General features: G+C 43.0%; 1 protein-coding gene across 1 annotated transcript in view; it reads right to left on the bottom strand.

Moving 5' to 3' along the window:
- Nucleotides 1–5043: 5043 nt before the first annotated feature.
- Nucleotides 5044–13028, bottom strand: part of GARS1 (glycyl-tRNA synthetase 1) — a 42676-nt gene continuing 34691 nt past the window's right edge. Inside the window, exons 13-17 of the mRNA XM_058527707.1 lie at nucleotides 12028–12113; nucleotides 10285–10394; nucleotides 7484–7577; nucleotides 6626–6816; nucleotides 5044–5221 (exon numbers count right to left, since the gene is read on the bottom strand). Coding sequence (XP_058383690.1) covers nucleotides 5096–5221; nucleotides 6626–6816; nucleotides 7484–7577; nucleotides 10285–10394; nucleotides 12028–12113 — 607 coding nt within the window. The 3' untranslated portion in view covers nucleotides 5044–5095. The remainder of the gene's footprint in view (nucleotides 5222–6625; nucleotides 6817–7483; nucleotides 7578–10284; nucleotides 10395–12027; nucleotides 12114–13028) is intronic.

Here is a 13028-nt window from a genome sequence, read left to right as displayed (position 1 = left end):
AAACACAACCCGCTCTTTTTTAACAGTTGGAAATTTTACCTTGTTCCTTTTCTCTTTTATTTATTTTTTTAGAGTGTGAATTAATTAATTAATTTTTTCCCCCAAAGCCCCAGTAGACAGTTGTATGTCATAGCTGCACATCCTTCTAGTTGCTGTATGTGGGACGCAGTCTCAGCATGGCCGGAGAAGCGGTGCGTCGGTGCACGCCCGGGATCCGAACCCGGGCCGCCAGCAGCGGAGCGCGTGCACCCAACCGCTAAGCCACGGGGCTGGCCCCTTTTCTCTTTGAATTTGCATCATCTTCATCCTATTTCCCTTATAGCATTTTATATGAATGCAGTATTTTTTATGGAAGTCTTTTATTGCTCACCTTATCATACTTCTCTGCCACAAAATATATTTAGAAATTGACATTGAAATATTTAATTTCCTAGTTCAAAAGGTTCTAAGGGTTTTTTAAAAAGTCTTCTGTATTGAGTTATTGTAACTATTTTTTGATATAAAATATAGTATCCAATTGATTAAAACAACAGCGATACCAAGTTTTAATAAGTGTTAAACCTAAAAAGGAAAATTAATTGAAAACACATCTCAATGAAATGGATAGGAATGTAATTGCTCATGAATCTATGGATGAATATTTATTGCTAGAATGAATCAGGACTCAGCATCATTTATTTTTAAAAGTTTTTAAAGCTCTACATGCTGAGAAGCCTTTTCACATAAAGCAGCAGATGTCACACAAATAAGCAGATGTCACTCAATTCTCCAAACTTCGGAGATGTATGCCAAAAATTGCATAGTGAGCTACCATCAAAAATGATCTGTCAGCTGGCCACTTAAGTCCTCTTTAAATTTGGCTGAAAGAAATGAATTGAGAATCATCAGACTTGCCAAGGATTTTGCTGCCCCGGGCATGCGCTCATTCAATTTCTCAGCACATGGGCACCTGTGTGCCTGCTGGCACTGGGTCTGGGCCGGGCTGGGGTTAAGCGCTGGGCAGCGCACCAGAGTGAGACGCGGCTGGGTGAGCCCTGCCTTCACTCTTGTCCAGCAGGAGGGTGGTGGAGCGCCCACTCTGCACTTTCCCACAAGACAGAACTCAAGTGTTATGGAAAGTCTTCCTGTGCACGTACATAAAGAATTGTAATGGCTGCTTCCATTAGCATCATCGGGGGCTCTTGTAGAGCATGGAGCTACAAATGGCTCGGCCCCAAGCGGCCACTTGATTGCTCTACCGGCCGGAAGACACTGAGCGCTCATCAGAGCAGAACCCAGGGCTCCGCAGAGCCTCAGCGCCAAGTCCTACCACTCATCACTGCTCCTCAGATGCCGCACCCGGCTCATTACCCTGCTGACCCTGCTCCCTGAGGGCCTGCCGTGAAGAGCATCCAAGTCGCTAACCTTTTTTCAGCAGGCAGTTTGACCTGCTCCCTCTCCAGTTTGGAGGAGGCCCCTCCTTGGCCCCACGCTGATCCTGCCTCCCCTCATTACTGGGGACCCTGGCCATGGCCCCTGCTGAGATCTGACCCTGAAATGCCACCAGAGCCATTAGGCTCTCTCTCTGCGTCCCCCACTTGTTAGCCTCGTTAGGCACCTGTTCTTCGTAGCCAAGCCAGTCCTCGTTAGCGTCTGCTTCAGCACAGGCAGCCCCTGGCTGAGCTGGCCTTCCTGGGAAGTGGCCTCATGAGCAGACTCTCCTCTTTTGCTGGCAAGTTCCAGCATCCAGACCCCTCGGGCCCTGAGGCTCTCCTGTTTAACCCTTTCACCCCCACCCCTCGATTTATAAAGCTGAAGAAGACTTGAGCTCACAGGGTATTCCTCACACCAGCCGCTGGCCCCACTCCCAGTGACAGACCACAGACAGAGCCCTGACCCCAGCACGGCTCCAAGCCCCAAGTCCATCATCAAAGTGGGGCCATAAGGTGCCTGCTGCGGTAGGAGCCAGTAAGTGACAAACAGGCCAGCAGGAGTGGCAGGTGCTGGAGCATCTGTGGGATGGGGAGTGAAAGATGAGGAGGACATTTCCTTCCCTGAGGCCCCGGCTGGGAGGCTCTGTGGTGGAGGTGCTACTAGAGGGCTGAAGCCTCAAGACTCCGTTTCCTGTGGAGGAGGTTAACTAGCAGCAGAAAAGTAAATGGACTTAAAGTGGAGTTAAGACATTCGCAGAAACTGACCACCAACACGTGGACTTGGGTAGAGGCAGAGACACACACGGAGGCTCACAGACGTGGAGGCAGACACTCCTGGGGCCAGAGGGAGGCCCAGATGGACAAACAGAGGCTCCCAGGGACACGCCGAGCTGGAAAAAATACTATGAAGAAGACAAGGGTCTTGTCTTCAAGAAACTCAAAATCTAGTTGGGAAGCAACAGCTCCCAAAACAGTACAAGGTAAAAGCAGGAAAAAGGATTTGTGCTCTGCGTCTCTACCTGGGTGGGTCTCGCGGCATCCATTTCTACCTGTCCTGGTGGGGAGAAGGGGGTCAGGCCTGAGGACTGGAAACGAGTCAGCTTCTGCAGTCTGCACCTGCCTTCTCCACATCTCTGAGCCCACGCCCACAGTGGCCCCCAGACAGATGAGGTTTATGGGATGCAAGAACCTCAGCCGCCCTCCCCCATTTCTTCCCTACTTCCCACCATCCAGGCCTCAGAGACAGACAGAACTGGGAAAGGAGCCCAGTGTTTGCCGCTCGTACTTCCTGAGCATCTTCAGAGCCCCGTGGCAGACGGGGCTGCATGTGTGGTGAGGCAGCTGGATGAGAAGCGGGCTGTCACAGGAGAGACAGGTGAAGGGCAGACTCAGAACAAGTCGTCCCCTTCACAGGTCTGAGGCGGCCTGGGGCATGTCTGGGGGTCCCAAGGGGAGTCCTTACCCAGAGTGACATTTCAGCCAGGGAGCCTGGCTAGGGGCCCACTGCCCTGAGAACACACCTGGGTGTCACATTGGAACCAGCTGGATTACTCGTTGACAGCAGACGTTAGGAACCTTGATTTCCAGACTGGGTGGGATCCAGGAATCTGCACTTTTTACAAGCCCCCAAGTGATTCTGTTGCTGACTGGTGTGGGAGCCACTGAACAAGGAAACATCTCCTGTCTCTTCTTCTACCACACACACACACTTGGGTACTGCAGAAAGTGAAAGTGAGTGACCTGCCTTTCTGGAAACCTCAAAAGGAAGGCGGCTGTAGCAGGAGGGAAAGAGGCAGGATTAAAGCATGTACATTTATTCATCAATACGCTCAGTATGGTCTCCAGGCTCTGCCCCTGAGGTGCCACTAATTCTCCTGAGGGGACAGCCCCACTTAGAGATGTTATTTAGCAGGAGGACCAGGTAGAGGGTGGACTGAGATCACTGCCCTGTGGACTGAGTTTCCTCCAGGTTTTCCTGTCAGGGATTTCTTTCCTTACAGCTGAAGGCCCTCCCACAGAGCTGTAGCACGCCTCCCCCACCACAGAACCATTACAGTGGCCTCCATCTGGCAAATTCTGTCCATCCCACAGGACCTGATTCAAAGAGCCTCTTTCAGGAAGCCTTCCTACCAGCATCTGTCTAATTTAATAAGGAATGCCTAAAAAGCACCAGGCAGAAGAGAAATAAGCTTCAGTAAAAGGCTTTCTACCCCAAAAGGTCTATTCAAAAATTTAAGACTCATCCGAAGTCTATTTACCAAATACCTACTATGTACAGTACTGTGGTGGGCATCATCAGAGATGAGATGAACATGAGAGAAGCCCTGGGGGATCCACTATCTCAATTGCTCTTCACGCCTGAGACAAAGGAAGACAGTCTGGAGACCACCCCTCCCCACCCTAGACTGTCTGAGAGGAGGTTGGGACATGAGACAAAGTCTTAACTCTTTATACAAATAAAGAGCTGTTCAAACTGGCGCATCCTTGAATTTTTTCCTAACTAATAAACATATGTGTTCTGAGTGTTCTATACGAAAACATAATAGAAGAAAAGTCCCTCAAAAGCTGAGCGAAAAACTACTAGGCTAGAATCGAGACACTGCGATGGCTGAGAATTGCTCAGTGAGACAAGGCAGACGGGATGCCTCTACCAGCAGGAGTTCAATGATTTCGAGGGCTACCTGGGAAGCCAAGTATAAGCCCACCTTAAAATAGAGGGCTTCTGTCAATGCACCCCCTCCTGGAGACTCTGAAGAGCAAAGACTTCTGTCAGCAGAACATTAGGGTTAGCAGCCTCCTGTTCTCCTCCTCTGCTCCCGCCACCCCCTCCCCACCTCAGCTTTTCCCAGAAGCCGTTCCACCTACTGAGAGACTGCTGTCTCTTTAGCACAATGCATCACTGTTTCAGAAAAAGACAAAGAATAGAAAAGGCAAATCAGGGCCAGCCTGGTGGCGTAGAGGTTGGGTTCGCGCACTCTGCTTCGGCAGCCGGGGGTTCGCAGGTTCAGATCCTGGGCGCAGACCGGCTCACCACTTGTCAAGCCATGCTGTGGCGGCGTCCCATATAAAGTAGAGGAAGATGGGCACGGATGTTAGCCCAGGGCCAATCTTTCTCAGCAAAAAGAGGAAGATTGGCATCGGATGTTAGCTCAGGGCTCATCTTCCTCACAAAAAAAAAAAAAAAAAGGCAAATCTATAGAAACAGAGTAGATAAGTGGTTGCTTGGGGCTGGGATTAGAATGGGGAGTGATGCTAAATGCACATAAGATTTCTTTTTGGAGATGGAAATGTTCTAAAATTGGATTGTGGTGGTTGCACAACTCTGTAAATATACTAAACATCACTGAATTGTACACTTAAAAGGGGTGAATTTTATGGTATGTAAATTTTATCCCAATAAAGCTGTTAATTAAAACAATGTATTAATTGTGTTTAACATTAAGCCATCAGAATGTCTACCCAAAGGTGGGAGAAAATGCTTTGCTGAAAATGTGGAAACATGAGCAAATGGATTACAAGTTTGTTAGAATTCCTTCAACTTTAATTGTTGGGGGTAAGATCAGGCAGCCAGAGGATAAAATGCAGTCCCCAGGAGCAACTGCAATGCTGTTTGTTTGTAAAGTGGACACGATAAGAGTTATTTTTTTATTAGCACAAGTTGTCAAAAGTTGCAAAAACTGTCCTCATTCCTCGATTGTCTCTTTTTTACCAGTCTCTTGCCCTTCAAAGAGAGGATACCTGGCCTCCACATTGGCCCACGTGGTGCTGCCATTGGCCAGATCGCGGACTACGCTGGGCAGTTCAGAGACCTAGGGTAAAAGGAGAGAAGTCCAAGAATTAGCCATCTTGATTAGACTGTCAAAAAGAGGATTCACCCTAAACTCAGGAAACCTGACAGAGGGCCACATCAGTGTCTGAATAATGACAAGACCTCTCTACAAACTGGTCCCACAGAATGTTTCTCGTCACTCTCACTGAAGCCTCCTTACTTAATTATACTCACCTCCCTCCCAGGCCTGGGTTCATGCTCTTCTTCCAGCCCAGAATGCCTGCCAGCTCCCCTGGATAACTCAATTCTCCCGCAAGGCCTTTCCTATCTACTCTAAAGCTCCATGTCACCTGAAGTTCCTTCGTTAAACTTAACTCTTAGAACAGGAGTCAGTCAAGTAACGTGAGTGAGGGGAGCCAGGGGAGACTGGCAAACTGGACAGCACCAACCAAGGGGCCAGCTGCTCCCCAGCCTAACCAAACACTGGCTGTCACAGAGCAGCAGTTCTCAAACCTGAGTGTACATCAGAATCATCTGGAGGTCTTGTTAAAACAGTTCTGCCCACTCTTGCCCTCTCCAACTTCCCACCCCACCCTGACTTCTGACTCAGTAGGTCTGGGGTGGAGATTTCCCTTATCTAACAAGTTTTCAGGCAATGTAAATGCTGCTGGTCCAGGGACCACACTCTGAGAGCCGGACCACACTCTGAGAGCCGGACCACACTCTGAGAGCCACCGCAAGATGGGAATCTATGTCAAGTAGCCAGATCTGGTTTTGTAAAAAGACATGCCAGAAATCCATGACTTCTGAATTAGACTATAAACTCCTTTGGAAAAAAGTAGTCTTTTACTTCTGTTTTCCTTACTACTAACACTCTGTATCAAGCTGAGCATATAATAGGCACTCTAAATAAAAACTTGCTCAAAATTAATAAATTAGTCAGACAGTTATCAATTAAAGTGGCCACTCTTTCCTTTCCCTTCTGTACTCTTCCCATCTCCATTATTCCCTTCCCGTTAAGTAAAATTACTGAAACAATGCATTAACATGGAAAAGTTCATGCACATGTCTACATTTATATAGAACTATAAAGATAAAAATGTTTAAGTCCCCCAAAACCTGCCAATAAAACTATGGCAACAACCACTTGGGATCACATTTCTCTTGCCCAAATAAACAAACAACTATAAAAATGAACTGCTGGAGAATGAGCCCAGGGTGATCCAAATGGCTATAAAATATTAGAGAAGTGTTAATGGATATTTTCATAATTAAACCAAGGGGATTTGGGAATCTGTGCTCTGTCTGATACAAGCCTCTGATTAAATTTAAAAAGAAAAAAAAAGGAAGGAAGTGGAGCATAAATACATCAAAATTCAGCTCAAATCAGTAGGAACCAGTACACGTCTCTGAGACTAAAAATGCCAAAGAGAAGGCCAGCCACCTCTGCTCTTATCTGCCGCATGGAGTCTCGGTCCCGCAGGGTTGCCGTGTGAGGGGTCTTGTTCACCGTATCAAAGTCAATGGTGATGCCGAAAGCCACGCCAATCTCATCAGTCCTGGCATAGCGTCTTCCAATAGACCCGGAAGAGTCGTCTACTTTGTGAGAGACGCCATTCCTGGTCAGGGCTTCCGCTATACAAAATAAATTAAGTAAATTAAAAATTAAAAAATGGAGAAAGTCCCAATGTCATCTACATGTCGTCTTGCACGCTCAGGAAACATAAAAGGGACTAAAATGAGAGCAGTAAGTTACAGTTGCAAGAGAAAGAAAAATCCCGTAAGTTTAGTAAGTCCCTGCCTGGAGCTCAACCCCTCACTCACTCCTACATCTCACACAGCTGCAGGGGAACGAGTGTCAGACTAAGAGCCAAGGCCAGGGGGCCGGTCCTGACCCGACCACCTCTACTTGCACGACCCTGAGCAGCTCAATGAACTCTTCCCACTTCCCAACTACGAAATAAGTGGGCCACACCAGATGACCACAGGATCCCTGTCAGTGCGTTGGGTCCAGTGGCTGTAGACCCACTAGGGTTCCCCTGATGAAGTGAGCACCACGGTCAGCAGGAGAAGCAAAGATGTTTTCAATCTGACTCTCAGGTCCTACTCTGACTCACTTAAATGCTAGGAGAAAACATCCTGAGCAAGCATACTCCTTCTCTTAGAAATAAGAGGAGAGGCTAAAATCACTCAGACTTATTCATCATTCAATATGTATTTTTATTGAAGAAAAGACACATTTCCTAAAATTCAGTCTACCTGACAGTGTTCCCATGGAGGTTACCCAACTGGATTTGCTTACATAATTCCTTGACAAATGGCATGAACTCCTGGTTTTGGCTCAGCGGAAGAACGGAACATTTGAATGGAGCTACCACGGCAGGGAAACTGAAGAACTAGATGGTTTAAGAAGAAAGAAATCCAAATACGTTAGTTTATAAAGATCTAAACATTAATGTCCAAAATTCACTATTAAAATACCAGAAAACACGATATGAAAAGCAGTGTGACAAAAGAGAAAAAGCAAGATACCCAGAACTATAATCAGCAAGATGTGGTTTTCAGTTCTGAATTCAGTCCAACTCAGTAAACTCTATCTATCTGGAACTTAGCTTCTCAATCTAAAAAGTAAGTCTCTACCATCTGCTCTGCTCACTTCACAGGTCTGTTGTAAAAAGTTAAACGATGTAAAAACATTCTGAAAGCTACCATATAAGATGGTAATTTTTTGCCAACACATAAAAGCCTTACTTCTTTCTGTGAGACCCCTAAAGAACCTCTCTCCAAATCGTCAAATAAGTGGTAGCACCAAGAAACAAAATCCCACTCCATCCTTTAAGAGATGCAGCATAGAAGGATCTATGAGCCTTAGCGACCACATGAAACAGAGAAGTTTAATTACCTCACAAATATATGTCCAAAAGAAACAGTATAAAACATAAAAAGATGATCTGTATACCTATACTGAAAAGTACAGCCCTCCTGAACTGCTCCTGAAACAGGCTTCAGAGTTACTCAGAAATTAAAGAAAGCAAAGATACTCTGTGGAAGGCAAACTAGGCTACCATTTTGGGTTAGAAATGAGAGCTGAAAACAGTTCTTAAATAATATTTGTACAGGGGCCGGCCTCGTGGCTTAGCGGTTAAGTGCGCGCACTCCGCTACTGGCAGCCCGGGTTCGGATCCCGGGCGCGCACCAACGCACCGCTTCTCCGGCCATGCTGAGGCCGCGTCCCACATACAGCAACTAGAAGGATGTGCAGCTATGACATACAACTATCTACCGGGGCTTTGGGGGAAAAACAAATAAATAAAATTATAAAAAAAAAAAAATATTTGTACAAAAGCTTCACTTGATGGCAAGAATATGCAACCCGGAATGAATAGGTCCCATAAAAATAATGAATGACATGGGTTCCAGTTTAGTCCCCCAAAAGCCTAATTAACCTTAAATGCCAAGCAACAGGGACTATCCCACACTAAGTAAACCCTAGACTCCACCAATACGGCTTCCTGAACCACAGAACGTTCAGAATTCCACTCCTCTCCTCCAGCTTGTCATAATTCTATTTAAAGTGAGAGAGAAGCAGGGACCTCCCTTTACAGAAAAATATATTTTTTTATCTCATTAGCAATGTTTTTACACCAAATTTATAGGAAAATGGATTAAGGGACTATGTGCTAATCATTTAGAAACATTTTTGGCTTCCCACAGCCTAATCAAATTTCTCTTCATGGCGGGAATCTCTATGCACTTCATAAAACTATCACTAATTTAGTCTTGCTTAGCCCTTATGAAATGTCTATTAAAACTCTAGTTATATCAATACTGTTAGAGTCAAAGGAACAGCTCAAACTTTTTTTTTAAATCTTTTTATTAGAAAAATAAGCAGGAAAAGCTTGAAGCAAACTTGACATCTAAAAAGAACATATTCAGTTATGCATGTCATCATTCCTCAAGAAGAACCACGCCTTATGTTTGCATGTCTGGGTCTAGCCCAGGTTCTTAGTATCTGTTGAATGAATGAAAAGCTGCTCCTTAAATGTCAGGAAATGAAGATGCAACTTTAGGGCAGAGAATAAAATAGTAACTTTATTAGCTACGTATTACCAACAGTATGTCAGACTTTTTAAAATACTGGCACCAAGAACTCATCAGTCCATTCCTCAAGGTTAAATGACCCAGAAAGAACTACAGAGTTGATGTCCAACGTTATGTACACACTCAGCTTTAGAATGGTCGTACAGATAGAATGTTTCTTTCAATTAACTTGACATATACTACCTCTCCTCCCTAGCCGTTCTTCTCCTGATTGATTTTCCTAGAAATCTGTACCTATAAATTAAAGGCGTATAATTTCTGCAGGCAGAAGAGAGGTAAGAAAGGTGAAGGCAGGCAAAATGAAGAGAGGAAGGGGATGCCATGGAGCAGCGAATCAGAAGCATCAGAGCCAAAAGAAAACTTGTGGGAGTTGAAGACTTCTTATAAACATTTATTTTTAGCAACGCCTGAATGCTAGGAAAGGCTGTATCTCAAATACTATTACCCAATTTATGATCTGTCAATCTCCCACACTGGAATCACCTGGGGTTCTTATAAAAAAAAAATACAGACCTAGGTCTCAGACCTGGTTAAGCAATACCCCTGGAATAGAACCTAAGAATTTACATCTTTACCCCAAAAGTACCCCAGACAATTTTATGCAGTTTGAGAAGATTCCCTTTAATGCTTTACCAGTGTGTAGATGCAGTTTTTTGGTTTGGCCAAATTCTATGAGCCATCTCCTCCTCCCTAATTTTCTGAATGTATCATTCCTTCCATTGTTACAATACAGATAGTTCCCCAAAGTACTATGTTCTATCTCAGAATAGAGTACCAGGCAACTAAAACAGTGGCATCTAGAATAACCTACACATACTAACACTAAAATGAAATAAGAAAGTGCTTTGCTTTGTAAACAGGTAAGCAAAGATGCGTGTCAACAACAGTAGTACATTAGAGTAAATAACAACTAATTGATCATTCCAGAGTTGTCTTAATGTACCTAAGTAAATTTCATTCTCCGACCCTGTAAGACAATAGCATACCGTACAAACAACTCACCGTTCTCTGTTCATCTCCCTCGCGTACATGGAATGTATGTTCAAACACCGTATACATGATCCTGCCCAGGCCAAAAGATGGTTCAATTACATTCGGAACAACTTCTTCCACTGCAAAAGAGATAGAAATTCAATAACATTCTCTCAAACCCCACATAATGCATTTCAGGTCCTCTCTAAACCATTCTTATTAACACTAAAAATAGCTCTATTCTAGATGGATTTTGATCAACCCTGTACATCAGGACAAAGAAATCAGAACGTTCCTAAAAACTATCACTGGTAGAAACATGATGCTTTTAAAGAGAAAGCTGGAGTGAAAAAAAATTTCACCAGATTTAATTCTTTGTTTATATAGCATAAAAATGAAACAAGGTACCAGGGTATTCCTTATGCAGGTGGTAAGCTATGAACAGCAACAGCTACACTCTATTATCTGCCTTGTCTATACAGAAAGTATTAAAACTCTAGAGCTTTTATAAGACTTAGCTAGAATTAAAAATCCATCCCCATAGCTGGCAAAATTAACAAAAACAATTCCTACTTGTTCCTACAGCAAGAAGTATCACACGGGTAGTGTTTGTTTTACTTTTTATCTTGCTATCTTGACAAGAACTCTTTAAGAGAGCCAAGTAATTGCCACTGTATATTTCCAAGGTCCTGGGGCAGGAGGCCCTTAAAGAAGAGTCTGCTCAGGGATCAGCACTCAGTCCAGGACATTTAGCAAAGGCCCCACAGCTCTTCCCGTGGGTGAGGCTACACCTGTGGTATACAGAGGCAATATATTCATTATTACCTATTATTCAAAAAGGAAGCACTGCTAAGCACTGTCCAGATCTAAGGTAACTGGCCCTAACCTTAGAAGAGTTTATGTTTCAAGGGAAATGAGATAACTAGAACCGAAAACTCACATATGTGGAAGAAAAGAGAGGCTGTTTCTTTTGTTTGTGATAAAGAGTAACATTTTAGAAATATGATCAAGGCATTTTCTGCCCATCCCTCCATGCCATTTGAGCAAGGGTGAAGTATAGCTTTGAACTAGCTGTCAGGATAGTGGCTGAAAAGCCCCAGAGCATGAAAAAGGATTCCTGCTTACTCCTCTCACTGCTGAGACTGCTTTTACAGCTCCCTGAAGCCTGGCCACAGGCAGGCCAAAAACAGATGGAGAAGGAGGCCTGCTCTCTCCACTGGCAACAGCTTCTCAAATACACACTACTCTCAGCCACAATTAACCATAAGCATCCTTCATATGTTTTCCAAAATGCTCATTTCCCAATTCATCGAATGTGCTTTACAAAAATTAATCATCTCCTTGGCTTTCAAAAAAGCACGCAAGATCACTAATCCAAATGACTTTTAACAAGCTAATCTGCCCAAAAAAGACAGAAGGGGTGAGTTCCCTCTTTTGCTTAGAAAACAGAAGGATTTTTCCTTAAAATAAAAAAAAGATGTTTTTAAATCAAAGAAATATTCTTCATATGCACCTCAGGTCATTGGAAATATAAAGGTGGAATTATAAATTATTCTTTAGTTCTTCAGTTTATATTTTATATTTAAAGGAAAAAAGGGCCCAAGATAATGCCTTAAACATATTCACCAAATTTAGGGTTGTGGCATTAAGAATTTATTTTTCCTCTTCAAATTTTCTGTAAAATGGTTGTTATATAAAACTTAAAAAATATATATAACTTTAAGGAGCAATAATATTTTTTTGTCTGTTTCTTAATTATTTTTACAAATTTACCATGTAGCGTTTTCTGGAATCTCTTCACATTGACCATGTCTTTTGTTAACTGAAATGTTTTCCCTTCAGTTTCAACAGTGAATTCCCTATTTAAAAAAAGCAAAGCACATTATATATTAGTGAAAACATGCATTCCTATGTCTTAATTTAAAGGAGTTTTACAGACTGGTAACCATTTTTCATTTTAAGTGTAATAACAACTTAACTCTCCAGATAAAAAAGCTGAAGTCAAATTTAAATTATTTCATAAGGAATACCAAATTATTATTCTAACGATACCAAACAGTATTTTGGGAGGCACCCAAAAATAGGTTAGTTTTATAAAATTCCACAAGTGACTTAATGACTAATTCCTTTGGTTCTGAGATCAAGGTAAAACCAAAAACAATTTTTTAAAAATTCAGTTTTAGAATAATTACAATAAATTTGTCAGAAGCAGGCCTGCTGGCAAAAGACCACCATTCTCATTACTGTCACACAAATGTAAAAATGACCAGCTTGTCATCTTACAGAAAGTAATTTTAAAACTCTCACATTATTTCCAAAATAAACTTTGACACTTATGTTGATGGAGATCAGCTTACAAAAGTTTAACGATTTTGTTTGAGACGTCAATATAAAATATTACCCCCCCAAAAACCGTTGACTGCAGTATGTTCATATCCTGAGATATGCCCACTTCATTTTATGTCATAAGAATTCACCTTTGTAAACTGCTTCATGTAATACCTATATTTCAGCTTATGAGGTTTTCATCATATTATGGAGATCAATTTGGATTTGTCCTCACAAGCAGCTCAGTGCTGGGAGAAGAGAGCCCTCGTGTGGTTGTCTTTGAAGCTATATAGCTGGCACACATTGCATTGTATTTTGCCGGTTTCTTGCAGTAAAAGTGTCATACAGCATATGAATGGTTTTCATTGATTTCCTTCATTTTTACTATTCCGTCTGAAGTTTGTGTATGTGTGCTTTAAAGACTCCATTACATAAACAATTTCATA

This window comes from Diceros bicornis, chromosome 3 (assembly GCF_020826845.1).
Source record: "Diceros bicornis minor isolate mBicDic1 chromosome 3, mDicBic1.mat.cur, whole genome shotgun sequence".
NCBI lineage: Eukaryota > Metazoa > Chordata > Mammalia > Perissodactyla > Rhinocerotidae > Diceros > Diceros bicornis.
Note: the sequence above shows the minus strand (reverse complement) of the source record. Positions and strands in the feature narration are given on the sequence as shown.